At 46.9% G+C, this 27,392-nt stretch overlaps 1 protein-coding gene across 1 annotated transcript; it reads left to right on the top strand.

Annotated features, from left to right (window-relative positions):
• Positions 1–569: 569 nt before the first annotated feature.
• LOC146208383 (nicotinamide phosphoribosyltransferase-like) lies at positions 570–27,332 on the top strand. The gene is made up of 9 exons (XM_084578469.1): positions 570–597; positions 3,301–3,458; positions 5,287–5,415; positions 6,135–6,293; positions 9,143–9,273; positions 10,662–10,893; positions 15,494–15,754; positions 24,192–24,314; positions 27,117–27,332. Exons 1-9 carry the CDS (start codon positions 570–572, stop codon positions 27,222–27,224), a joined length of 1,329 nt encoding a protein of 442 aa, XP_084434595.1. The 3' UTR covers positions 27,225–27,332.
• Positions 27,333–27,392: the final 60 nt, after the last annotated feature.

Genomic DNA, 27,392 nt, shown 5'->3' on the forward strand with positions numbered 1-27,392 from the left:
GTGTTGTAAACACGAAGCGTAATGTAAAGGGTTTTTTTTTTTTTTTTTTAGCGGCAAAAAATATCGCTTCAGACAAACATTTCAAATCAATCGTGCGAGAAATGCACATAAATGAATAAAAGGATTCCTATTTCATTTGACAGGCCTAATGCAGCTTCGGTGCATTAGGACATATGATCGTTGCGTCGCTTTTCTCACCCTTGTTTACATTTAGATAGCATGGTGGTATTTGTTTAACTTTGCTTAGCTTTATATATACGCGAAGCCAAGGCAGCGCCACCAAGGAAAACGCAGGGCAATTTTTATACTACTTATTTACTTGTGCCGTTGATAAGAAATTAATCGTGTAATTATTTGGTGCCTGAAAGATAACTGACTAAAAATTAAAAGAAGAGCAACCAGGACCCGAATTTCACGTCCGGCTTCTACTAACCGAGCTAATGCGACAGTAGATCAGTCTTGAACTTTCGTAGGTATTTATGTTTTGTGTAACATATATCCAACCCTGTACATAGCATTCATTGATTACGAAAAAAGCATTTGACTCAGTCGAAACCTCGGCAGCCATGATGCCGATATTGGGAAACCGCGGTGCAGGTGAGCCGTATGTGAACGTACTAGAAGATATCTTTAGTGGCTGCACAACATAGTTCTGCATAACAAGAGTAATAAGATTCCCATAAGGAAAGGCGTCAGGCCAGAAGACAGTACTCAATATACCATTCACAGCTTGCTTAGCGGAAATATTTTGAGAAGTGCAATGGGGAGACTACCTCAGGAGATGCATTGCAAAGAATGATTGATGACGTCGACAGGAAAAGCAGAAATTTAGGCCTACAAATTAATATGCAGAAGACTAAGGTAATGCTCAACAGCCTCGGGGGGGGAACCGTACTGTTCCTCAGTTTAGAATAGACAGCGAAGCACTGGAAGGGGTAGGCGAATATGCCTATTTAGGCAGTAAGCGCAGGTGCGGACTATGGAAGGGAAATAACTAGGAGAATAAGATTAGGGTGTAGCGCAATTTGAAAGTGCTCGCAGATTATGACTAGCAGCTTACCGGTATCGCTCAAGAGTAATATATACAACAGTTGCATCTGAAACGTGGAGGCTAACCAAGAGGGTTCTACTTAAGTTGAGAACAACCCAGAGGGCTATGGAACGAAAAACGGTAAGGGTAACATTAAGAGATAGGAAGCGTGTAGAGTGGGTCAGAGAAGTAAGTTACTGACATTCTAGTGGAATCAAGAAGAAGAAATAAGAATGGGCAGGACATGTAGTGCGAAGAAAGGATAACTGATGGTCGCTGACGGTAACAAATTGGATTCCAAGGGAAGGAAAGCGTAGCAGGGAAGGCAAAAAGTGAGGTGGGCGGATGAGGCTAAGAAGATCGCAGGGCTCAATTGGATACGTATACGTGCAGTTGACACAGGACCGGGTTAACTGAGGTAATATGGGAGAGGCCTTCACCCCGCAGCGGTGATCATGATGATGATGATGATGATGATGATTCAACCTATCCTTGAGAGTAGATTTAGCATATAGGCTATATAGTAACTCTACTTGAGAGTGCCTACCAGCGCCACCCTCCTCTATCGTAGAGGACGTATTACTTTTGTCATTATCACCAGTGTAATGTGGAATGTGATCAAATGAGGAAGCTGGGAGTTATGCAATAACCCTCTTATATTACCTATGGTTTTGTAATAAATACTTGTTTGGCTTACATAACTTTGACTGGTTTGTTTTGGCCTTATTGACCTGATTAAATATAGTGCATCTGTTATTCTCGTATTAACGGTTTCTATTTGTATCCTGTGGTAAATGCAGCCACACACAATAGGTGCAGGTTCAAGACAGTTTATTATATCACATATAAACGACGTCCGAACCCACACACCCATAGAGCCGTTGCCGTTCCCGTAGTTTCATCAGATGCTGTTACGTCTTTCCACGTCGTTAACGCCGTCGGTAAAGTAATTCGACACGCCCACAACACACACTACACACTCGCAATCACCGACTTCGTTTCCAAGGCTGGTAGTTTAAGCTTGCAGGCGAATGCCAGCAGGAGTAACCAGGCATAACGAATACCGCTGCAACAGCTTCAGAAGGAAAAATGTTTGGGCGTGTTGGTTCATCGTCAAGAAAGCAAAGCGCAAAAAAACGACAAAGGACGAGTTGAGGACGGGACAAACGTTTGTCCCGTTCTCATCTCGTCCTTTGTCGTTTTTTGCGCTTTGCTTTGTTGGCGACAGCTTCATTTTCAATTTTCATTTCGGCATTGAGCCCGTCATACCACTACTGCTGCAAAAAGGTCCATTGCCAGATTAAAATCGCACCAGAGAAAGGCAATTCTAAGCATGTAGCCGGGCACGCTGCCGGCACCCAATTCCGCGAGTAGTGTGTCACTGCAAAGGAATAAGAAGAGGCTGCTGCTCGTTGAATGGGCGTGCCGACACATAACGTTTTCTTCTCGCCCGTGATCCGTCTTGTGCTATCACGCGAAAAATATCATTAAGATTTCATATACATGCATTTCAAACCTTTCAGGTCATGAATGTATTTCTAATGTATTTCTAAAATAATGTCGCCATTCATAATGGTAGAAGGTAATTTTTTCGAAAGGTATTTTCGCTATTGGTCACCGGCGTTTACTGAGCAGTTTCATGAAAAAGAGGTCTTCGTTGACTACAGAAACATCTGGCAACAATGAGACCAAAAGAAAAGGTCTTGAGCGACATATTAGAGGTATTATGTAAATAAGCCATTTTCGACTGAGCCCATCATGCTACAAGTTCTTGAGATAACGTCTATGCTTCACTATGATTTGCGAAGAGGCCGCATGTGAATTTAAGGTTACTTAGGAAAAGCATGACAAGAAGTCTTTTCTGAAATGCAGCTTGTTTCTACTTTATAAATGCAGTTTTTGTATTGCTCGAGTAAAAAATACCTACAAAGAAAAAAAGCACCCTAGTGCAATAATTTTTACAACACAGCCTTCTTTTCATTGTTCTTCGGATGACAAAAAAAAGCAACAAAAAAATTGCATGCGTGGCGCTTTTTCTTTTTTTTTTTTCGACCTGTAAGAATAACGCCGAGAACAAAACATATAAAAATTTGAGGCGCCAAGAATTCTCCTAAACGGTCACTAATGCGACCAAGCATTACATTCTACTTCGCCGAAAACGAGCTTTGCACCTCTAGAGCTGATCATCCACATGAAGACAGCATTGGTTGAGCATATCAGCCTATTTTACCGCATTACGTGGCTGGTCATTTCGTCGTATGCCGTTTCAGGTTATATCCACAAGAAGGCCCAAAGGCCTGCCGCGGTGGCGCAGTGGTTAGGCCGCTCGACTGCTGTATCCAAGAGTGCAGGATCAAACCCCGGCTGTGGCTCTCTCTCCGATGGAGGCGAAAAGCAAAGCGCCCGAGCACTGTGCGATGCAAAGAGGGTGCGACGTCAGTGCACGCGAAAGAACTCCAGGTAGTCGAAATTTCCGAAGCCCTCCACTACGACGTCTCTCATAGACTGAGTCGCTTTGGGACGTTAAACCCCCATAAATCATAAAACACAAAGGACCCATGGCTTTGTTATGCTCGGGCCTAAGGTTCTGGCCCATCATTGAAAACCAGCTCATTCTTATCAGCAGTGAGCACAATCTTAATTTGCCTTCGGAAAAGAAACAACAGTTTGCTGATAGTTTGGCATAACCCTCATTCGAGCGTACCGTTACCGCACATATATTACATGTATGTTTTTAGAAATATACCTTATTTAATCTAGTCGCTATTGCGTGCATCAGTAACGCTACCTGAGCCAAAAGCTCAGCTTTCGATGGGTGCTTAGGCAAGAAATGTACAGTACCCGATCTTAATGCGTTCGTTGAATCATGAGCAAATGTAGATCTGAGTTCGGACTGCAGTAAACCGCATATTCTCAATCACTGCCCTATAAACTCATGAGCGCACAGCCGCATTGCGCGGCATCATGCATCTCCTGGAATGTTTCGATGGCTATGGCAATCTGATATTGCTCATGGATCGTGTGATCAAGTCCTGGCCACGGCAGCCACATTACGACGGAGACTAAATGTTAACGCACCGGGAAACTGATACTTCGGTGCACTACGTGCATCCTCAGGGCGATGAAATCAGCTCAAAAATTCTCCGCCACGGAGCTTTTTCCCCGCCCAGAGTTGCAAAAATCAATCAATCAATCAATCAACAGTAAAGTAATCAATCAATCAATCAATCAAATTTACCCCCCCCCACACACACACACGCGCGCTGCGCGCGCGTGTGTGTGTGTGGGGGGGGGTAAATTAAAAAAAAAATTAGACTCTTAGATTTCTCTTAAGAGAAGAATGACGGAAGCCTACCCTTCCTCTCCTATCATTTGCCTTTCATTCTTCGCCTTTTATTGGCGTTCGTTGCATGCTACATATAATTATAATTGGTTTGCAGGAAAGGAAAGGCGATATATCTGTCACACTTTCCCCGACAAGTGTGCGTTTGGACGGCACACCATCGCTCCTGTCGCGTGGCGTTCATTGGCGCGCGTTCAAGTGTAGGATTGCAGATGGCAGGAACGCTTGACAAGATGAGACTTCTGGTTGGTCGCTTCGAATATGGCGGCTGGTGACGTTGCTTCTATGTTGATCAATTAGGTGCACCGCTCGCGCGGACAGCTTTTGTCGACGCCATGGAGTATGAGATATTAAAGGCTTTCGCCTTAAAAGACTACGTAAAGAAAAGATAAATATTTGCCATAACCTGCATTATACAACAATCTGTAAACTGACGGTATATTCAGAACATTAATTGTACCCGCTACTTTTCTTTCTTTTTTTTTGTAAAATGAGGGGAAAAAAAGCTACTGAGCCAGATGCAGCCTTTTCAACAGGCATTTCACAAGCGACCCTTTTGTCGCTGGTCCCATCCTCTAAGCATTAGTCGTAGCTGATAGCCGGGCCTCGATTCGCAGCTTCATAACACGTAGGATTAAAGTGATCAAGCGAAAGCCACAGAAAAAAAAAATACCGTGACAAGTACTGTGGTTGATCTGCGCGCTGACAGAACAAGACAGCCAGCAGGAAGGCAAACGTGACAGTCACAAAGTAATTTTGTTTACGAGATGCGCACACGAAAAACCTTTGTGATCTCAGCCGGACTTTTTCTTTGTTATTGTTCCCTATGCTGATATTGTGTGGCCTGACATAGCCTGCAAAGTAGTGATAGGCTATCCCCCCCCCCTCCCCCTGTCTCTGTTTGCGACAGTAGCAGCACGACGGATACCTGCCACTTTCGATCAAGGCGGTGCCCGAAGGTAGCATCGTTCCCACGCACAACGTCCTCTTCACGGTGGAGAACACGGACCCGGAAGTGCCCTGGCTCACCGACTGGTTTCAGGTGAGACCGCCGCCTTCTGCAATCATTGGTAGCTATAGCAACAGTTCGGAAAACGGGCGTGGGTGAAGCGTCTGAGATGCAGAATGGGCAGTTAATTGCCTATTAAAGTACAAAGGGGACTCCAGGTGACTCAATCCACTGTTTTTAGGGTGGCCTACCAACTTCTGGCGATTCTCCAAGCAAGAATTTGTACTTTTCGGTCTCGGCACGTAAATACTTCGGGTTGGCCCAGCACAACCCGAAATTTTGGGAGTGGCCCTTAAATTCCAGACTAAGCCAACAAGTGGCCCGGTAAGGCCCATAAATGTCTGGCCGGCAAAGACGCCGTTTCGAATTTGGCGGAGGCTCTTGATTGGCCCTCGGGGTGAAAGCGTCAATTTCCTGGTTGACCAACAAGGTTTCAGGACGCCGTTTTGCCTGAACGATGACACTGTATTTTTCTGGTGATGAGACGTATAATGATTTTTCATGAAAACATTTCATCACAAGCGGCCGAGAGCCGTATGGACCGACCAACTTTGGAAATCTGCAGTAATAAATGATGGGGCGCAAAACAATAAAAGCAAGTCATTGCAAGAAGCCATAGCTAACCGCACATTGGGGCGCAAAAAAAAACAACAATCGCCAGTCATTCTGGGAAGCATTTGTCCTCCATGGACTGAACTGTGGTGATTATGATGGTGATGACGATGGCGAGAACAAATCCCTTATCTGCGCAGACGCTGCTGATGCAAACGTGGTACCCGACCACTGTGGCGACAAACGCCTGGCACCACAAGGAGCTCATGGCGAGGTACCTGGTGGACACCTGCGGCTCGGCCGCTAGCATTCCTTACCAGCTGCACGACTTCGGCTTCGGCGGGGCTTCCTGCGCCGAAGTAAGCCCCTAGGATTACCTACCAAGAGATGCACGCCCTAACCTTGAACTTTCACCGATACATTTGCCGTCATTGGTGGTGTCAAATGTGACACCACTACCTTATGTCCTGTTTTATAAGACTGAGCTCGATATGCGTTCGTCTTCACACCGCTCATAGCAATAGATGAGGATAGTATTCGAACGTTGCCTTGGCCTCACCCTGGCACAGATAGACTGCATCTAACTGCATTTCATCATTAAGCTGATACAGCCCGACGAGAAACTGCGTTGGCGAGGCAAAGAAAACGTAATTAAGCTGAACTTAACGATTTTTGCTCTAATAGATAGGTTCAATCCGTACTTAAACTCTCACTATTATTTTCTACGTTATTTGCTAATCGGCGGTGGACTATGTCACGAAAAGCTCTGAAACAATTGGCTGAAATCTAGCCCTGTCTGCCAGCTTATTGCCTTTCCCATATGTACAGGGGTAATCAAAAGTTCCCAGGCCGCAGGTTTTGCTTCTGGTTAGCATATTCTGGCACTTGACACCCTATTAAAGCAATAAATAATCTCAGAGGTTAGAATAATGCTTCTTGAACCCTGCACAGATACTTTGAGACTTGGGGCTGTCGTAGCTGCTCACTATACTGCTCTTAAGAAGACCATGTGGCCTGGGAACTTTTGACTACCCCTGTACATCCCCTAGCGTCAATGACACTAGATGAGTAAAACTGAACAGAAATAAATTACGTGCACAAAATTACTGAACATGTTCCTGTGTGAGAAAAGACAATTCTGGCCAGAACCTGTAATGAGATAGTCGTGCAGAAAAACAGTTTGCTCTATAAGGACAGAACCAGCCATGACATATTACCGGCTCGTCGCCACAGTTCTCGGCGCCAAACTAGATGCAGCTTTTACAGAGCTGGTCAAAAGTTCCCAGGCCATGCTATCCAAACAGTACATGAAGCACTTACATGTCCCAAAACATCAAAATATCTGCAAAGGGTAGGAGAACTATCAGTGTCGCCTCTGAGAGCCTTAATAGCTTTATTTCCATCTTAAGTGTCAGCATATACAGCTGAAATGCAGACTTTGTGACCTGGAAACTTTTGACCGGCCCCGTGCATTCCATCGTAAAATTATACTATATATCAGTGCATCCAGCCATAAAATCGGAAATATGCATTCATATCCGAAATGTCAAGAAATGGTTTTCCTTAATAGGAGATTGGTTCGTCGACATAATTACGATGTTTTCCGGGGGCCATTCAGGCTGTCGAGGAACTGGTTTGGTGTGTTTCGTGGGGTTTAACGTTCCAAAGCGACTCAGGCTATGAGAGACACGTAAGTGGAGGACTCCGGAAATTTCGACCAATTGGGGTTCTTTAACGTGCACTAACATCGCACAGCACACGGGCGCTTGCTTTTCGCCTCCATCGAAAAGCGGCCGCCGAGGTCAGGATTCGATCCCGCATCCTTGGGCACAGTGGTCGAGCGCCGTAACCACTGCGGCACCCCGGCAAGGCTGTTGAAGAACTAAAAGCGCACATGGCCCAAAAGGACAAACAAGCACACAAGGGAGCGGAAACTACTCTGTGCGTTGCGAAAAAACTTTGAAACCTTTCCAAAATCAATTAAAAAAAAAACAATTCGAAATTAGTTTTAATATAAATTATTATAAAATAAATTATTTTATAAGCTCTGATTAATAAATTTGCAGTACTGTAGCGAAATATATATACATTCATTTGCAGCTAGAAAACCTACTAAATGTAGCATATTGCACCTTAAAAATAGCCCCGCCGGGGTGGTGCAGTGGTAAGACGCCCGACTACTGTGCCGGAGTTCCCGGGATCGAATCCCGGCCTCGGCGGCTGCGTTTCGATGGAGGCGAAACGAAGTGGCGTCCGTGTGCTGTGCGATGTCAGCGCACGTTAAAGATCCCCAGGTGGTCGAAATTACTCCGTAGCCCTCCACTACGGCCCCCCTTTCTCTCTATCCACTTTCACTCCCACCTTCATCCCTTCCCTTACGGCGCGGTTCAGGTGTCCACAGAACAGGTGTGACAGATACTGCGCCTTTCCCTTCCTATGAACCAACCAACCAACCAACCACCTTAAAAATACAAGCAACCGAGAGGGAACCACCCATTAAAGACTGTTGGCTGTTGTCTGCACTCCCCCCCCGCCTCGTCCTCCCACAATTTTCGTTCCCCCCTTCTCACCTTATGCCTACGTCAAATTGACGTCACGGTTAAGGGAACATGTTCCAAAGTGAACTATTTCGTGTACTCGGCCCGGATACATAAAATACAACGCGCACACGAGGCGAGCATTATTGCTTCAAATACATTATACCGTATTTGCAGCGTCAAACCGCCGAATGCCAGATCATGTATTTTGAGAGCTGCAAGCTTTCCGTTAGGACGAAAAATGTTTTTAAAAATTTTTTGCCGGTTTGGAATCTTCAATCAACCTATAAAGAAAAGCTGCGAGCTATATCCTTTGTAGCCGAATAGCTGCGCTTGAGTATAGGCTAATAATGCTCCCTTATTATTACGCCGTGCACGTAAAGAGATAACTAATGCCCACACAAATCCGGGGCCGCTCTACCTCCCCCGCTTTTGGCTAGAACTGTCTTACCCCAACAGTACTTCCCTCTACGCTAGCCTAAAACACTGCCTACTGATGTTTCCCGCCACTACATAGTCCCCCCAATTATGCTTACCCTCCCTGTTTCCTATTGTGTGTGGTTGGAGTGCTCCGCACTGGAGGATATACTAGTTCTGGTCCGAGAAATCGCCGACCACCTTTTGGGTTTCAATTTTTAGGCAAATAAAATTTGTTACTACTAATTATACAGTCGGCTGCCTTAGGTGGAGCGGCGCACCTCGTCAGCTTCTTGAGCAGCGACAACATAGCCGGCATCCAGCTCGCCCACCACTACTACGGCCATCCCATGGCAGGATACTCCTACCCATCCACAGAGCACAGGTGAGGAACGCTACATGGTAGAGCCAAATGCCCCAGAAGCCCCCTAGCTTGATTTGATGCAAGCAGTTAGCAAGGCGAATAATGCCGCAATTATTTGACGGGACCTGCGGCAGAAATGGTGCGCTTTAGTTATCCACAGGACTTCGGCAGGCAAACAGATTATAACCTCAAGACTCTATTTTTGAGTGACAATACAACTAAGTATATGGTAATCATGATCATGATCAAACGTATGATAACTACTGTATTTTTATTTTAAGGCAATCATTAAATTTGACTTGGAAAGATGGGGCCGCCAGTCCCGAATGAGATGCTCTTACATCTACACAGCGGAGTAACCCGTTGTCAAGCAAACCAGCGTCAAATAAGTTTCTGGTTCCTTCAGCCTAACGCACGTGGTTTCAAGTCGCCTTCATCACATGGCTTCAACAACTTATAAATAGCTAGGTTCCCAGTTGCCGAAAGTGCAATCTCAAAAAGTGCAACTGGTTAACATAGACTTCATATTCAGCATCTCTTCATTTTCTTCAAATGCTCAGAAAATGGAAATATCAGCACTGGAAGCAGTTCTGGTGACAGGAAAAATACAAGGCCATACATTTCTTCCATCGTACCTGCGTGCCAGAATTTGATAGAGTTAGCCTGATTATTACATAGACGCAGCGGTCCGCCATTGCGCGTAGCTTCCGGCGTCCAGTAATCCGGTATTCGCAACTCCAGGTTATTCCTCGCCACCTATAGCGGTCACCGCGAGAAAACCCAAAGCTGTGTTCGCACAGTAATAAGCAATAAGTATAATGGTACTCGCGCTTTGTGAAAGGGCATCTATGGTTTAACCGCACAATGGTTTATCCGCATTATTTGTAACGCGCTCTTGGCTAAATGTGTTGGTTTCGGTCACGTAAAATCGACGTATCCATTTTGTACAAATCCGGAATGATAACAGCCATCTTATGACGCCACAAGGTGACGTTCCCTTCGTCGCAATATTAGGATGCCTCCATGTCGCGGCGCTGGACAGCGAGGTACCATATGCAACATTTCGCTTACGCAGTTACACTAAGCTATTAATGCTCCTTCCAAGAGCGCGCGCTCATAACGTTTCCGTCTTGGCTGAAAACTGTTCGTTATTACGACTTAACCATCTGTATTGAAAACCATCGTGACACTGTTCGCGCGTGAATGATGGCAGTAAATGACCCAAGCGACTAACACGCGAAGAGCGTAACACTGACACATTACTGCTGATTTTCTCTAATGCGCTCAAGAATTTATTGTGTACGCATAAATTAGCCCTGCTTCTGGTGTGCACACAGTGAAAACCATGTTTTCCTTGTCATTTCTGTAACGACAACACGAACATCCACGTGCATGGCTTACGCATGCAGCACCATGACCCCGCGGGGTCCTGAGGGAGAGTACGTGGCGTGCCGCCAGGCAATGCACGCGTTTCCCAGCGGACCCGCCTCAGTGGCCAGCGACGCTTACCACGTCACAAACTGCTGCGAACACGTCTGGGGCCAGGACCTGAGGCATCTAGTCGAGGCCCGCGCGGAGCTGCACGGAGGCATGCTGATCGTCAGGCTGCAGTCCGGTGACCCGCCCGAAGTCATCGTCGAGGCAAGGTTACCGTCTAAGCTACTCAACAAACAGTTTCATTGTGTTCAAAGGGAGTGCAGTGGAAGCCAGGAAATAGGTTGCATTTGTCACGGTTGCCAATTAAACGGCGCTTAAGCACTCATGTCGGGTACAGTAGCGCTAAATATATCGAGACACAAATTGCACACATATACGACACACGGTTCCGCTCTACTTCTACAATGAATTAATCCTCTTTGAAACGTCAAAAGAACGCTCGATTCTTGCGCATGTGCAAATTGGCAGTATCATAAATGCATGGTTGTTTTTTGACCAGCTACCGAGCTGAGTTTTCGTGGCAGAAAAGATTTTTTTGTCACCGCCTCGTCCCCCCCCCCCCCCCAAAAAAAAAAAAAAAAAGAACCAATTCTACCGGCTCTCATGAAGCCGTGGATGAAAACGCAAGGCGTGAAAAATTTGTAAGTTAACCACAGTTTTATCGGATTAACCTTGGCGCCATGAAAGTCTGAGACCATTGGCTGAAGGGGCATCTGGCGCTTTTTGAGGCGAAAGTTTCACTACGTTGAAAGGGTGGCTGTTCCTGGCCCTACGGGGCTGGGACGGTAGGTCAACGCCGCTTGCGGCGGGGGTTAGCCAGCCACCGAAATTTTATCGGCCGTCATTGCACCCGCCACCGCTTAGGTGGTGGACGACGGCTGTTGCGGCGCGCGTCTCTCTCTCTCCCTCTTCTTTTTGTTTTTTCTCTACTTTATCTCTTCCGTCACCCCGCCGGTGCGGTGCAGTGGTAAGACGTCCGACTACAGTGCCGCTGTACCCGGGTTCGAACCCGACCTCGGCAGCTGCGTTTCAATGGAGGCAAAACGGAGGCGTCCGTGTGCTGTGCGATGTCAGCGCGCGTTAAAGATCCCCAGGTGGTCGAAATTGCTCCGTAGCCCTCCACTACGGCTCCTCTTTCCACTTTCACTCCCACCTTCCTCCCTTCCTTTACGGCGCGATTGAGGTGTCCACAGAAAACAAGTGGCAGTTACCCCTTCCTATAAATCAATCATTTTATCTCTTCTGTCCGCACGAAACAGAGGTGGCTCAGCTACAGAGCCAGTAGCAGGCCCGTGCATTTTCTTTTCCTTCTTCCTACAGCCACAACTACTTCACTACGTTATAGGGCCCCGCCGGGGTGGTGCAGTGGTAAGACGCACGGACTACTGTGCCGGAGTACCCGGGTTCGAACCCGACCTCGGCGGCTGCGTTTCGATGGGGGCGAAACGAAGAGGCGTCCGTGTGTGTGCGATGTCAGCGCATGTGAAAGATCCCCAGGTGGTCGAAATTACTCCGTAGCCCTCCACTACGGCTCCTCTTTCTCTCTTTTCACTTTCACTCCCACCTTCCTCCTTTCCCTTACGGCGCGGTTGAGGTGTCCACAGAAAACAAGTGAGACAGTTATCATGCATTTCCCTTCCTATAAATCAATCAATCACTTAAAGGTAAAGCAGTCGGAAGGAGGAGGTGGTGAAGGTTTGCTTTGGTTTGTGGGGTTTAACCTCCCAAAGCGACTCAGGCTATGAGAGACGCCGTAGTGGAGGACTCCGGAAATTTCGACCACCTGGGGTTTCTTAACGTGCACTGACATCGCACAGCACACGGGCGTCTTGCTTATCGCCTCCATCGAAAAGCGGCCGCCGAGGCCGGGATTCGATCCTGCACCCATTTGGGAACAGTGGTCGAGCGCCGTAACCACTGCGCCATCTCGGCGGGGCGGAGGTGGTGAAGGGTGGCAGTTCCTGGCCCTGTGGGGCTGGGACGGTAGGTCAACGCCGCTTGCGGTGGGGGCTAGCCAACCACCAAGTTTTATCTGTTGTAGGCCGCCATTGCACCCACCACTGCTTTGGTGGTGGACGACGGCTGTTGTTGCGGCGCCCCGCCGCAGTGGCACAGTGGTTAAGATGCCCTACTACTGTATCGGAGTACCCTAACTGTTCGAACCCAACCGCCGGCAGCTGAGTTTCGATGGAGGCGAAAAAACTGGCGCTCGTGCGCTATGCGACGCCAGTGCACGTTAAAGATCCCCGTGTGGTTGAATTTGCTTCTTAGACCTCCTACGGCACCTCTTTCGCTCTTTCCATTTCCACTCCCATCTAACTCCTCCCTTCCCCTACGACGCGGTTCAGGTGGCCAGTCCACCAGGAGAAAGTCCTGGTTGTGCAGTTCGGGCTGTACGCGGATGACATCTCCATATGGGCCACCTAGGGCTCCCTTTGAGAAACGAAGGCCAACCTGCAGGAGCCAGCCACCGCTGTGAACGAGTACGCAAAAAATTGCGGCCTTCATTGCTCACCGAAAAAATCCGAATTCGTGCATATTCGCCCCTCCAAAAACGTACAGAAAAGATAGAATTGCGACTTGGATCGAAACCGATATTCAAGAGAGAGGAAATTAGTCTTGGGTCTTTTCATTCACCAGCGTAAGCTAGCGACAACCACACTCGACAAGCTAAAAAAGGTGGGGGACCAGGTGGGCCGAATGGTCCGCAGAGACTCGAACAAGAAAGGCGGACTGAGAAGCAAAGACACTCTACGACCGGCTAATGCTTTCGTAACAAGCAGAATCCTATACTCCACCCCCTATCTCCACCTCAAAAAAACATGAGAACATCCTCGAAGTGATCACGCGCAAAATAACGATGAAGGCCCTCGACCTCCCGATAGCCACGAACCTGAGAATCCAAGGTCTGGGTATGACGAACTATTTCGAGGAAGTGGGAGAAGCCCACCTCACCAGCCAATACACGCGATTATCGCAGACACCGTCAGGGCGCCGCCGATTAAACCGTCTACACAAACACACGACTCTAACCGAGGGGAGAGTAAACCTCCCACGGGAGTGGTGATACGCCCTGCACGTAAAACCACTCCGAAATAAAATGTCCAGGGACGACCACAAGGGTATAGGCGCATGGCCAGGGCAAAGACAGCTCAAGACTACGGAGGACAAGCCGGAGTATACTACGTGGACGCGTCTGGCCCGCCCAAACGCGAGTGGCATACGGCGGCGGCGATCCACGCATCCCGAACGGTGAACGGGGCCATTTTTAAAGCCCGAAACGTAACACAAGCAGAGGAGGTCGCCATCGCGTTAGCTGCAACACACTCCGATTCCAAGACAATTGTAATGGACTCGCGAGGGGTGCGTGGGAACGTCCAACAGGGCTGGGTCCCGTACCTGGCCTACTGGCTACTGCAAAAGAGCTCAAACGCAGGAAGTTCGTCCCGCTGCTTCAGTCTGGGCTCCGGCCCACTCGGGGCTAGAAGAAAACGAGGCAGCAGACGCAGCTGCCCGCGCGCTGGTCCACCTCGTCCCCCTCCTCAGAAGCGGACGCCACACCGGCCTACTTTAAGGCAAATGACAAGATTGACGACTATATCAAGACAGACACATTTAACTCTACCCGTGTAAAGGATTAACGAGCGGAGGAAAGCGTGCTCCTCCGTCTTCTCAAGAACACCATGTGTGACCGGCATCCGGCGTCGCCAAAACAATATTGCCTTCCCCGAAGGGAGTACCTGCACTGTGGGGAAGGTCATGATGTGGGCGTGCCCCTCCAACCCTGCCCTTATGCCCAACCCAAACCCCACTCAGGCGGACTGAGAGGTGACCTTACTCGCCTGCTCCGACCTGAAACCTTAATAGGCGATGGTCAAACGAGCAATGGCGGCAGCGGAAGCCACTATAGGGTCTCGTATTCACTTTAGGGTCCCGTACTAGGGACTCCATCTGCTGCTGTTTGTGAGAGGAAGAGCCCTAAGCTTGACCCCAGAGCAACCTACATATAACTCCCTCCCTTCCGAGGCAATAAACGTTTTCCACCACCACCAAAACCTAACTGTGACCCCGGCGCGGTGGCTTCGCAATAATTCGCAATAATATAATAATTGTGCACAGAGGCCATTTTCCCTAGGCCTAAGGGAGAGTTGCCGCCTAGGAGCTTTCAATAAAAACTGCCGCCGCAATTACATTGAACCCGAATTTTGGCTCACTCTAACTACTGTTTCTAATGCGTAAGCATTAGGAGTCCTAAGAAAGCGAAAACTGCGCCATATGTTTGAAGCCTCCCACCAGCCAGGTGGCAAATTGAAAAGGCAGCCACATTTAACATATTTCTTGACGAAAACGTTGGATATAACGAGTGTTTAATGTGTTACTTATTACTACATATAGGCGAAGTCGAATTACTTATGAATTCACTCTAGCCCCGCAAATCAAATTTTATCACCGTACTTTTTATACATGATCTCTACAGATGTTTTTAAGCTGTTAATATTAAAGCGCGCGGTTTAATAGGCTACGACTTTGCCATAATTGAACTATTGAACTCTATTTTTAAATAAGGCCAATCACCTCACCTTGTCAAACCTGTGTGCTGTTACTACTGTCATCACGCTCACTCTTTCAATGACTTTTCCTTGCTCTTTTCTTTAGCCGAGATATATATGCATGTGTACATGACGCTTTCTGGTGAAAACAAGTCACGCCACGCAGAAACTGCCTGATGTCAAGACATGGATGGACGTTTTTCTACTGCCTGTATTCGGTGACCTTACCACTCTCTCACTTCCTCTGGTCAAAGGTCCTGGAAACACTCGGTCGGCATTACTCGGTTGCAACGAACTCGCTGGGCTTCCGCGAGCTTCCCCCGTACGTGCGCCTGATGCATAGCGATGGCGTGACGCTGGAAATGGCTGAGGCCGTGCTCGCCAACGCCAAGGCACACCGCTGGAGCACGCACAACGTTTTGCTGGCCAGCGACGGCTTGCTCATGCGAGAGCAGCGAGGTACCGCGCAGCGCTTCGCCTTCCAGTGCAGCGCGGCTATCGTCGACGGTAAAGAGGTGACCGCAGGATATATACTTGTGACCTCAACTCATAGTAACTAAACATGTGCGGACAGAAAGCAGTACTGTGCCATAGCTCGATCCATATGAACCAGTAACCTGCACGTTTTGCGGTCTACTTTCTGAGTACAGATTAAAGCGAGAGCTTTAAAAGCTTACTTAAAAAGAGCTAGACATAGGAGCTACAACAGCAGTCAAGATTTATTACATTTAGTTTAGCGCTACCGTACGAGCGTCAGTACGCATGCGCAGATCACCCCGAGGTCGACAGATGGCGCCACATTCCTGTCAAATAATTCCGGTGCTCGATCCATATGAACCAGTAACCTGGGGCCGAATTACGGTTCTCGCTCTAAAGTTATAGAGCGTGACGTCAAAATGACGACGCCGTGACGTCTCGGCGAGACGTCATCGCGTGACGAAAATCGGAATCAACCAATGATCGCCAGGGTGCCGCCCCGGGCCGCTTATTTTCACGGCAACAGGTTTATTCGCACGTCAAGAAGCCGTTTGCTAACTTTTTTATAGATATAGCGTGTGAATAAATTAACTAAAGCTTTATATTTTCAAGAAGCCGCATTTAAAGTTCAATGTCATAAAAAAAATCAAGAAGCAGCTACAGTTTTGCAATTAAACGCTCTCGTGGGTAGCCTCTTTTGCCGCGAGGGCGCGCTGGCAGAGGTAAACAACTGTATGCACAATCCCGGAAGTAGAAGGGCAGTCCAGCAGAACAGAGGGGAGAGTAGTCGAAGCCAACCGGGTCATTAGGAGCCTAAGCCGACGACTTGGGTACACCACAATGGAGGTTAACAGGGATGTGTACGAGGCCGGCCTCCACCCGTTTGCACGAGAAGGCATCCGCTACAGCCGGGCCACCGGTAGGAGGGTAGGAGGCAGGATAGGCCGCCAGGCAACAGCTTTTTTAGGAGGGCCCAGGGCCCTGAAGCCACCAGTTTCAACAAAGGCGACCAAGAGGACGAACGTAGACTAGGGAAACATAGAAGCCATAGGAGAAGCAACAGGCATAAGCGCAAGAGCCAAATTAATTCAGACATAGGGTATATTGACATGCAAGGAGGCAGGAATAGGCTAAAATGGGAGGAAATAGAAGAGCAGCTTAGGCAGGAGAAGTTAATGGTTTATGGATTTGTGGAGACGCATCTTCGGGACATGGAGCAACCACCCTGTAACCCTGATTATGCATGGGAACACTGCAACAGAACAGAGGGCAGCAGAAAGGGAGGGGGAATTGGGGCATTCATCCATAAAAGTACAAATTGGCAAAGAGTCAAACAGGAATGTAAGGAACATTTATGGCTAAAAGGAAAAGTGGCAGGGGAGCAAACACTCCTTGGCTTTGTATACCTGTGGACAGGAGCAACTGCCAAAGAGGAAAACAAAAAATGGTAGAATGTATAGCAGGTGACATTAATGAGCTAGGAAAAGGATGCGAAATAATTATAGTAGGGGACATGAATGCTCATATAGAAGATATAGATGGATACACAGACTCGACAGGTACCATGCTGCTGGATATGTGTGAAAGACACGACTTAGTTGTCTGTAACAGTACTGAGAAGTGTGACGGGGTCATAACGTGGGAGGTAGGGAGTCTGATGTTCGTGATATAATACAAGAAGTTGCTACTAAGGTAGTTCCAAAGCAAAAGAAATGCAAGAAAGCAAACTGGTTATCTGAAGAGGCTTTGCAAATAGCTGAGGAAAGGAGGATGGCAAAAGTTATGGGGGAAAGAGAAAGATACAAGGTTCTCAATGCGGATTTTCAGAAAATAGCAAGGAGAGATAAGAATGCCTTCCTGAACATACAGTGCCAAGCAGTTGAGGACAACAGCCAATTAAGGAACACAAGAGCTATGTACAAGACAATCAAAGATATCAAAGGAAGCTTCTGTGCTAAGCTGGGCGTGATAAAGGACAAACGAGGCAAGGACCTCACTGAAGCCTCAGAGATAAAGAAGAGGTGGCAGGAATACACAGAAGAACTGTACAAGAAGGACCCGAATGTGCAAACCCAACATAAGACGGTTGTGATTACTGATCTCGAGCCGGGCATCCTGAAGAGTGAAGTTGAATGGGCCTTAGCCAGTCTTGCTAAGAAGAAAGCCAGCGGAAGTGATGGCATTCCAGCTGAGTTGCTTCAAAACCTCAACCATGACGCTGTTAACATTCTGCATACATTATGTCAGAAGATTTGGACAACTCTGCAGTGGCCACAGGATTGGAGGAGGTCAGTTTACATCCCCATTCCAAAGAAAGGCAGTGCCAAAGATTGTTCCAACTACCGCACGATCGCACTTATTTCGCATGCTACCAAGGTGATGTTGAAAATCCTCCAAGGTAGGCTGCAGCAGTATGTGGATCGGGAGCTTCCGGACGTGCAAGCTGGGTTTCGCAAGGGCAGAGGAACTAGAGACCAAATTGCCAACCTCCGCTGGATCATGGAAAAAGCAAGAGAGTTCCAGAAACCCATCTACTTCTGCTTTATTGATTATGCGAAAGCGTTTGACTGCGTAGATCACAGCAGATTGTGGCAAGCTCTCCAAGAGATGGGAGTTCCAATTCACCTCATCTGTCTCCTCAGGAACCTGTATGAAGGACAAGAGGCCACAGTCAGAACTGGGCATGGTCTTACCGATTGGTTTCCGATTGAGAAAGGAGTGAGGCAAGGCTGCATACTGTCGCCCTGCCTATTTAACCTATATGCAGAGTGCATCATGAGGAAGGCCGGTCTGGACGAGTCTTCATATGGAGTGAAGATTGCTGGAAAACGTATCAACAACCTTAGATATGCGGATGATACCACTTTAATGGCAGAAAGTGAAGTGGAACTCAGGAGACTTCTGATGCGCGTACAAGAAGAGAGTGAGAAGTTTGGGCTTAAACTGAACATCAAAAAGACAAAGATCATGGCGTCTTGCCCTATTAAGTCCTGGAGCATCAATGGACAAGAAGTGGAAGCTGTGACAGATTTTCTCTTCTTGGGCTCCAAGATTACCTCGGAAGGAGACTGCAGCCATGAAATTAGGAGACGCCTGCTTCTGGGAAAGAGAGCAATGGTTAGCCTTGACCGCCTTGTAAAGAGCAGAGACATTAGTCTGCCAACCAAGATCCGTATAACTCGTGCTATGGTCTTTCCAGTTGTGATGTATGGATGCGAGAGTTGGACTGTGAAAAAGGCTGACCGCCGAAGAATTGACGCGTTTGAATTGTGGTGCTGGCGAAGACTCTTGAGAGTTCCTTGGACTGCCAGAAGATCAAATCAGTCGATATTGTCGACCATAAACCCTGACTGCTCATTGGAGGGTCAAATTCTAAAGTTAAAACTCAGCTACTTTGGTCATCTGATGAGAAGAGAGGAGTCGCTGGAGAAAGATTTGATGTTGGGAAAGGTTGACGGTCGCCGGAGAAGGGGTAGGCAGCGAACGCGATGGTTAGATGGCATCCTCGAGGCACTGCAGATGAAGTTATGTGATGTTAGGAAGATAGAGACCGGAAAGCGTGGCGTGAAATGGTCCATAGGGTCACGAAGAGTCGGACACGACTGAACGACTGAACTGAACTGAGGGAGTCTGCATTCGACAATAGATTATGCGATAATGTCACACAGGATGTACGATAGGCTAAGGGTCATGAACATAGATGAACATGGTGCCAGGAGTCTAGGCAGTGATCATAAACGTATCAAGATGAGTTTTGGAATAAAAACTAATTCAGGAATGAAACATGATGACCAGCCAGATGGGATCTTTTACTCGAAGCAGCAAATAGAAACAGCAAGTACCCAAATTGAAGCAGTAATCTCTAAGGATAAGAAAGCAGAGTGGACATACACAAAGTTAATGGGACTGTTTGGGCTAGAGTTGGCTAAGGTGCGAGTCAGGAAAAAAAGGACAAGACGAAAACCAAAGAGCTGGTGGGATGGGGAGGTGAAGAAGGCCATAGAGAAACGCCAGGAAGCCTCCAGGGAACACAGATATTCTAAGCATAGGGGAGACCCAGAAGCAGACGTTGAGAGAAAATGGGATAAATACATAAAATGTAGAAGGGAGGCATCCTACTTAATCAATGAGAAAATTAGAAGACAAGGTTCCCAGTGGCTGTCAGAAGTAAACAAAAGGGATAAAAATGCAGCTAAGAAATTCTGGCAACACTTGAATTCCCTGAGTAATAAGACTAGCCTAGAGCAGAGGTCTATTGTTACAGATCAAGGTATTCGGCTAGAAGGGGAAAAGGCAATAGAGCATATACGACTAACGATGTCAGAAAAGTTTAAAGAACAAAGAAATGTAGTAGGTGCCTTAGTAGAGGACGATAGACCGGTTAGTGCAATTGTTCCAATTGGACAAAGAGAGTGGGAAAGGGCTGAGAAGAGAGTACCAAGTAGCACATCAGCAGGCCCAGATGGTATTCCTGTTAGGTTATTAAAGATGTTGGGCCCAAAGTCTAAGGAAACGTTAAGAGAGGTGGTGAGCAAAATGTTAATGGATGGCAAAGTTCCTGATGAATGGAGACTAAGTAGAATGAGCATGATATATAAGGGAAAGGGGGACAAAGCTGACATAGGCAACTACCGTCCCATAACAGTAACATCAGTGGTCTACAGGGTGGTGATGCAGATTATAAAGGACAGACTGCAGGCATGGGTAGAGAGCAAGGGGGTGCTGGGAGAGCTGCAGAATGGCTTCCGGAAACAAAGGAGGTTAGAGGACAATCTGTTCTCATTGACACAGTGTATCAAGGTAGCAGAAAAGGAACACAGACCCCTATGGCTAGCTTTTCTAGATATCAAAGGAGCCTATGACAGTGTACTTCAAGAAGCCTTATGGAGTATTCTGGATGTGTTAGGTGTGGAAAGCGGAGTAACTAATCTTTTAAAAGATATTTATAAGGATAACCAAGTGCTAATAAAATGGGAAAAAAAGGTGTCGAAGCCTGTAGAGGTAAAGAAGGGGCTTAGACAAGGATGTCCCCTGTCACCTTTGTTGTTCATGCTGTACCTGCAAGGATTAGAGGCTAAACTAGAGGGGAGTGGACTCGGCTTCAACCTTTCTTTATTCAAGCAAGGAGAATTTATCCCACAGTCATTACCAGGACTAATGTATGCAGATGATATAGTACTGATGGCTGACAACAGGGTAGATTTGCAGGAGTTGATGGATATCTGCGGTACAGAGGGAGATAAGTTAGGTCTGCAGTTTAGCAAGGAAAAATCGGCAGTCATGATTTTTAATGATAATGAGACCGGCGAACATAGGGTACAGGAGGACATGCTGGAAGTAGTGGATAAGTACAAGTATCTTGGGGTGTGGATAAATACTGGAGCTGAATACCTAACGGAGCATGAAAAATATGTGGCAGCTAAGGGAAGTAGAAACGCAGCCGTCATGAAAAACAGGGCGCTTTGGAATTACAATAGGTATGAAGTGGTGCGAGGGATTTGGAAAGGGGTGATGGTTCCTAGTCTGACTTTTGCCAACACAGTCCTGTGTATGAGATCAGAGGTCCGAGCACGGTTGGAAATTAAACAGCGCGGGGTGGGTAGGCTTGCTTTGGGAGCCCATGGGAATACGCCAAACCAAGGTGTGCAGGGTGACCTGGGATGGTCTTCTTTTGAAAGCAGGGAAGCTGGCAGCAAGATAGCGTTTGAGCAACGATTGAGAAAAATGGGAGAAAAGCGGTGGGCTAGGAAAGTCTTCAGCTACCTCTACATGAGGAATGTTGACACAAGATGGAGAAGGCGGACAAGAAAATTGGCAAGCAAATATTTGGACAGCAGTAGGGGGACCAGCCAGGAATTATCAATTAAGAAAAAGGTTAAGGAAACAGAGAGGGGTCTGTGGAAAACAGGGATGGAGACTAAATCAGCATTAGAAATGTACCGAACGTTCAAGCAGGAAATAGCCAAAGAAAACATTTACGATAATTCTAGGGGCAGCCCATTGTTGTTCGAGGCTAGGACAGGAGTATTGCGGACTAAGACGTACCGAGTCAAGTACCAAGAGATAGACACGCTGTGCAGGGTGTGTGGGGAGGATGAGGAAACGCCTGAACACTTAATAATTTCCTGTAAAAGGCTCCGCCCTATAGTTCAAGGCAATGGGCCAGATTTAGCCAAAGCATTGGGGTTTAAGGATAATGAAGGGAAAATAGACTTTAAAAGGGTAGAAATAACCAAACGAAGGTTAGCTGATTGGTGGCTGAAAGGAAGGCAAGAATAGGTCCACACTATATATTACTATTCACGGCTAGGCGGCCTGTGGCGCCGCCGCCCGATTCAAAGGGTTCAGCCTTATCCATCCATCCATCCATCCAAACCGTAAAAATGGCGATTTTCAGTAAAACAGCTGATTCCACGGCTATAGTGCCGGCTTTTGCGCATCGTCTGATGTCAAGGTACTGTGTGACGGTCCTAAATGCGCGGAGAAATCATATCGAAAGCAGTGTAATCGGGGCTTTATTTTTCTTTAGGAAACAGAAACAAAAGAAAGATTGATCGCGGAGCACAGGCAAAATAAACTTTTATGTCCACATGAACGTCTCACACACAAATGCTTCAGTTAGAACGAGCACGGGGAAAAGCAACGCGGTTGAGCGTACACTACCAACCTCGCTCGTTTTCATTCGTTTTGCACTGTATGTCGCCTTCGCCTCCGCCTTTTGCTTTGGGCGCACTGCGGAGCCCAACCACCCTTCAGCGCCAACTTTGCAGTAGTTGAGTTCAGCCATTTAACGCACGCACTTGCTCACCGTCAGTTATGAGAGGCCGACTACCTGTGGAGACGAAATCCTCCGGAGGCAAAAAAAAAAAAAAAAGATCGAAGCACGCATGACAGCCGCACCGTCAAGAGCGGTCGACTGAGAGCTTCATCACAGTTCATCGGCGCATTCATCGCACCACCATTCCGCTTTCGCATTTTCAAGTCGAAATAGGCGTCGGAACAACTCGCCGAACAAGTAGAACGCATTCTCACACACCGCTAACACCGCCCTTCGTCGTTGCTCGCGCCGGCGTTGCCGCTTCAGCGCCGCAGCCACCACTCCACCGCGAACGCCGCCACCATTTTCGCTCTATAACTCGCTCTAAAACGTTTTAGACCGTCTCATCGCGCTCTACAAAAATAGTCTAAAACCATGGGCATAATTAGGTGCGCGACGTCATCTGTTTTTTCGCCTCCACGACGCAATCGCAGCATCCCGTGACGCAACTTTTCAAGATGGCGACGGCGACCAATAGGAGCGGGCGTTTTAGAGCGCTCTGAATTATAGAGCGGTCCGTAATACGGCCCCTGCACCTGTTTTGCGGTCTACTTTCTGAGTACAGATTAAAGCGAAAACTTTAAAAGCTTACTTAAAAAGAGCTTATACATAGGAGGTACAACAGCAGAGTCAAGATTTATTAAACATTTAATTTAGCGCTACCGTACGAGCGTCAGTACGTATGCGCAGATCACCCAAAGGGCCACAGATGGCGCCACATTCCTGTCTAATTCCGGTGGACTCCGCACGCAAGGGCCAATCAGCGCGTGCTGTGCTGACGACGTGCGGTAGCGGTAGACCACCGCGGTAAACTAAAAGCCTCTAGTGTAAACTAGCCGCCACCATGACCGCCTACCGTGCGCAGCTGACGTGCAAGCGCTGATTGGTCCCAACGCGGCAGGTCTATGTGCAGACTTCCAGCATGTGGCGCCATCTATCGGCGTCAAGGGGATCTGGGCATGCACAGCTGAACGCGTGGGCGGTAGCGGGTCACGGTAACGGATCGCGGTACATTAAAGCTCTCAAATGCCACACCACGCGCAGAGCATCATGCTTGGAAATGAGAAAAGCATAGGGTTAGGGAAAAGTGAAAGCAAAGCCTTCTAGAACACTTGTGAAAGTCCGATGGAACACGCTCTCTTAACGAGAGCAATGCTCGTACCAGTTGCCATGGCAAAAAAGGCACGTCGCACAGTCTCAACTGTGGCGGCAGAGGAAGGAGCAGTCACTGGCAGTTGCGAACAATAGCAAAGCCTCTAGTAGCCAGTTTGCATTGAAGCCACAAATAGCTCAATGATGCTGATGTGCCTCTATCAATCTTGTATATCACTATGAAAACAAGTACCATAAAATGTGTTTAAATGATGCACATTCAGCAAGTGGAATGACACTTAGAATTGCTACTCCCTTACTGAGTTAGTAATCTTTATTAAATGGAGCTGGCACGGAGGTCTTTAAGGAAATGCGGGAGTAGGGACGGAGATACATTAGGCGGTCAATACATGCCCGTTTCATATGAAAACTCCCAGAAGTATAGTAGCATGGGTTTGACCCAAGCATTCTTACTCGGTATAGTCCAGGCACCGATTGTTGAGACTAGGTATGAATGGCGACGGATTTGTAGATTAGTACTAACAAAAGTTTTCACATTCCATCAGAGGGAAGTATACAGAGACCCTGCGACAGACACTGGTTTGAGCTCCAAGAAAGGCAAGCTTACTCTACACAGATCTGGTAGCACCTATATCACAGTGGAACACGGCCAAGGAAATCCTGAAGAGGTACAGTGCCTGATAATGTCATTCCCAAATGTGGAAATTAAATGCCTTGTTTTCATGCAGCTTGCAAGCAGATTACAGAATTTTTGTCCGCCTAAACATAAGTTCTACCATAGGCAGGTAAAAGTGGCATGCACTTACCATGTTTCCAACAACCAATGGTACTGAAAGGCAAGGAAGAGGGTTCTTCTCACCTTAGAGAGATGTAGAGCTGCTGGAAATAAGTAGCTGAAAAAAGAAAAACATCTGGCTTGAAGACATTTGGCAAAGGCTGCAAGTTTATCATTTTCAAGGCGTAACTGACATATAAGTGCAATGGCTCAGTAGCTTTGGTATTTGGCTGCGGAGACTAAACTAGACTATTGCGGCCATATTACAATAGAAGTGAAATGCAAGACTGCCTACACGTTGCATGTTGACAAAGCATATTAAAGAACCTCAGATTTTCAGAATTACTCCGGAGACCTACATTATGCTGTCCTACATATCACGCGTAAAATTTCAGGGCGTTAAGCCCCAAATACCACCTATTTCAAAGGCATGATATATGCTGGAAAGGGGTGGGAGGGGACGGGAGGAAGAAGCTCCTCTTTCACTCTTTACAAGCACTCTGTTGCTCCAATTCCTCCAATGCAGCCATAAAATGCTGGGTTTACGAGGGGTATATATACTCCGTTTCATACATCAAGTGCAACACTACCAAAGCTACAGCTCTTGTTTGCACTCTCCGCATCCGCGATTAAAAATAGTGCCTGCTCTTGACGAGAGAAAATAATAGTTGCTTTGGCTGCAAGATTAATACATCTTACATTTGCCATCAAATTCATAAAAAGCACCCTTTTTAGGGAGAAAACGTCGGATTCGGCTAATTTGTATCTTTTTTTTATGTCGTTTTTCTTCGTGCCGCGTTTTGCTGCCCTGCAACCTTGCCAGCTATGCCACCAGATGGCGCTGGCTGTGCCTTCTGCGCTGCGCATCTCTTTTTGAGAAAATGGTTCTTTGGTGTGCATTTTTTCTATACGATCCGCTCTGTGAAGATGTCTAAGCATGCGAAGCATGTTATTGCAAACGTGTATGCTCGGAATAGATCCCGTTTCGGCAGGAACCACTCGCCTACAGAACGAGCGCATAATGATACACCTCCTGTTTTTTTTTCTTGCGGACTACTTGCGTAGCTTTCACTGCGTTGCACCTGATGTATGAAACGAAGTATAGTAGCATAGGATATTGCAAAAAATTAATTTCATTCCTTTTCTGCGAAGGCTGCAATCACTACACCCTTGAGTGCAAAGACCACATTCTGAAGATAATGAAACCCACCTAACACACCTATCAATGCAAAAAGTTAGCACACTAGTGCTCTACCTTTAAAGGTATCACACAAGTGTTAATGGCTCCTACTGCGGATCATTACACAAATGTATGTGCAGTTTGCTGCTCACTTATTCACTAATTGCTCATTTGTACCTCTGTTATTCATGCAAACTCGTTAACATACGGTAGTTAACTACACATTATGTGAAAGACCATTTCACATACCTATACCGTCATATTCAAATAAAGCCATATGCATGTGACTGCGTTGCCTAGAGGTAGCGCGACTAACTAGGGATCACGCTACCTCACTACGGGAAAAAAAAAAACTAGGGATCCAAGGGTTGCTAGAGGGTTTGCTTGCCATCTTACTCCTCCCACCTGAAAGTAGTAGCAGCCAGAGTTGGCAGCAGTTGCCGTGTCAGGGTCATTTGTTTAGCCTACACCAGCTACACCAGCGTAGGAAATCTCCTATACCTACAATAGATTTTAGCTGCACTAGTGTAGCTGGTGTAGGTTAAATAAATGACCCTGTCATGTGGTCTACTAACGTCACACAACCTGCCAACCAATCAGCACTCATCTATGTCACCTGCCAAAGTAATGTCCACAATTTATTGCTCAAAACGCAGACTGCAGAATTTCTGGTAAAGGGGGCCTGCAATGCTACTGTATTCATATATAAACAGTCTCGCTATAGAGAATTCTTCGCAGCTTGATAGGTTTCACAAAAAGCTTAAATATGTGAGTTTTGGAAGCTACGCTTGAGTGCCAACTGAATTCTTTAGCCTCCAGCAGTAATCTTCCACATTTCTCTAATTACCAGGAATAATGTAGGTTCACAAGGTTCACACTTGATAACCCGAACAGTCACAAGGCTGGTGAAAGCCATGGTAAAGTCCCTGGCCAAAGCAAAGCAAGGTTTATCAGATACTAAAATAGCTGCATACGCTGCACATGGTACTTTCTTCCATTGCAATTTGCAAGAATTCACAAAGCTAAAGGAGTGCAAGTAGGCATATTCTTGTGTAAGCGGCCAGATTTTCAAGCTCAAAGTACATGTAAAATACAGCCCCATGCTCATAACACTTATAGTTCAATACAAATTCCATGTTTCACAATGCCCTGACAACACAGAGTAGCATGAGCATGTGCTAGAACAAAGTTCATTACAACCTGACTCACAGCAATGTAGTCACCAACACAAATCTGCATTAAGATAAAAGTAAACAATATTGTACAACTCTAGAGCTCTAACACAGTTACCTGTACTGCTCCTGAAACGAAGTGTATGTAGAAGTTGTTACCAAATTTAACACATTATGTTTAATCCACATTTGATTGTCATCTCCACGCTGCCAGCTTTCTACAGGGCACAACAAAGCTTAAAACTCAAAATGCAGTCCTTGTACAACTAGCACATTTTCATTTACTCATCATAGCAAGTGCAGCACCTTATGGACTGTGTGAATTCCTTGCCTTTTCTTCCAGGACTGCCTCATGCAGGTGTTCAGAGATGGACTTCTTCTGGTGGACCAATCTTTTGAAGACATCAGGAGGTGTTCCCAAGAGCCTCTACGTGAGCTGCTCAGTGCATAGTAAATACAACAATCTCCAGCTGCTGCTTTCAACTCTCACTGCAACGCACATTACAACATGAACCTGCAGGCTCTTAGCGTGGCAAAAAAGAAACACAGGAAAAGTGGTCTTGTTACCGCAACTCCACTAAGAAGACTTGCATACTTTAAACTCTTAAATTCTTGTGTC

This window comes from Amblyomma maculatum, chromosome 1 (assembly GCF_055883805.1).
Source record: "Amblyomma maculatum isolate TAMU_Amacu chromosome 1, ASM5588380v1, whole genome shotgun sequence".
Lineage (NCBI taxonomy): Eukaryota > Metazoa > Arthropoda > Arachnida > Ixodida > Ixodidae > Amblyomma > Amblyomma maculatum.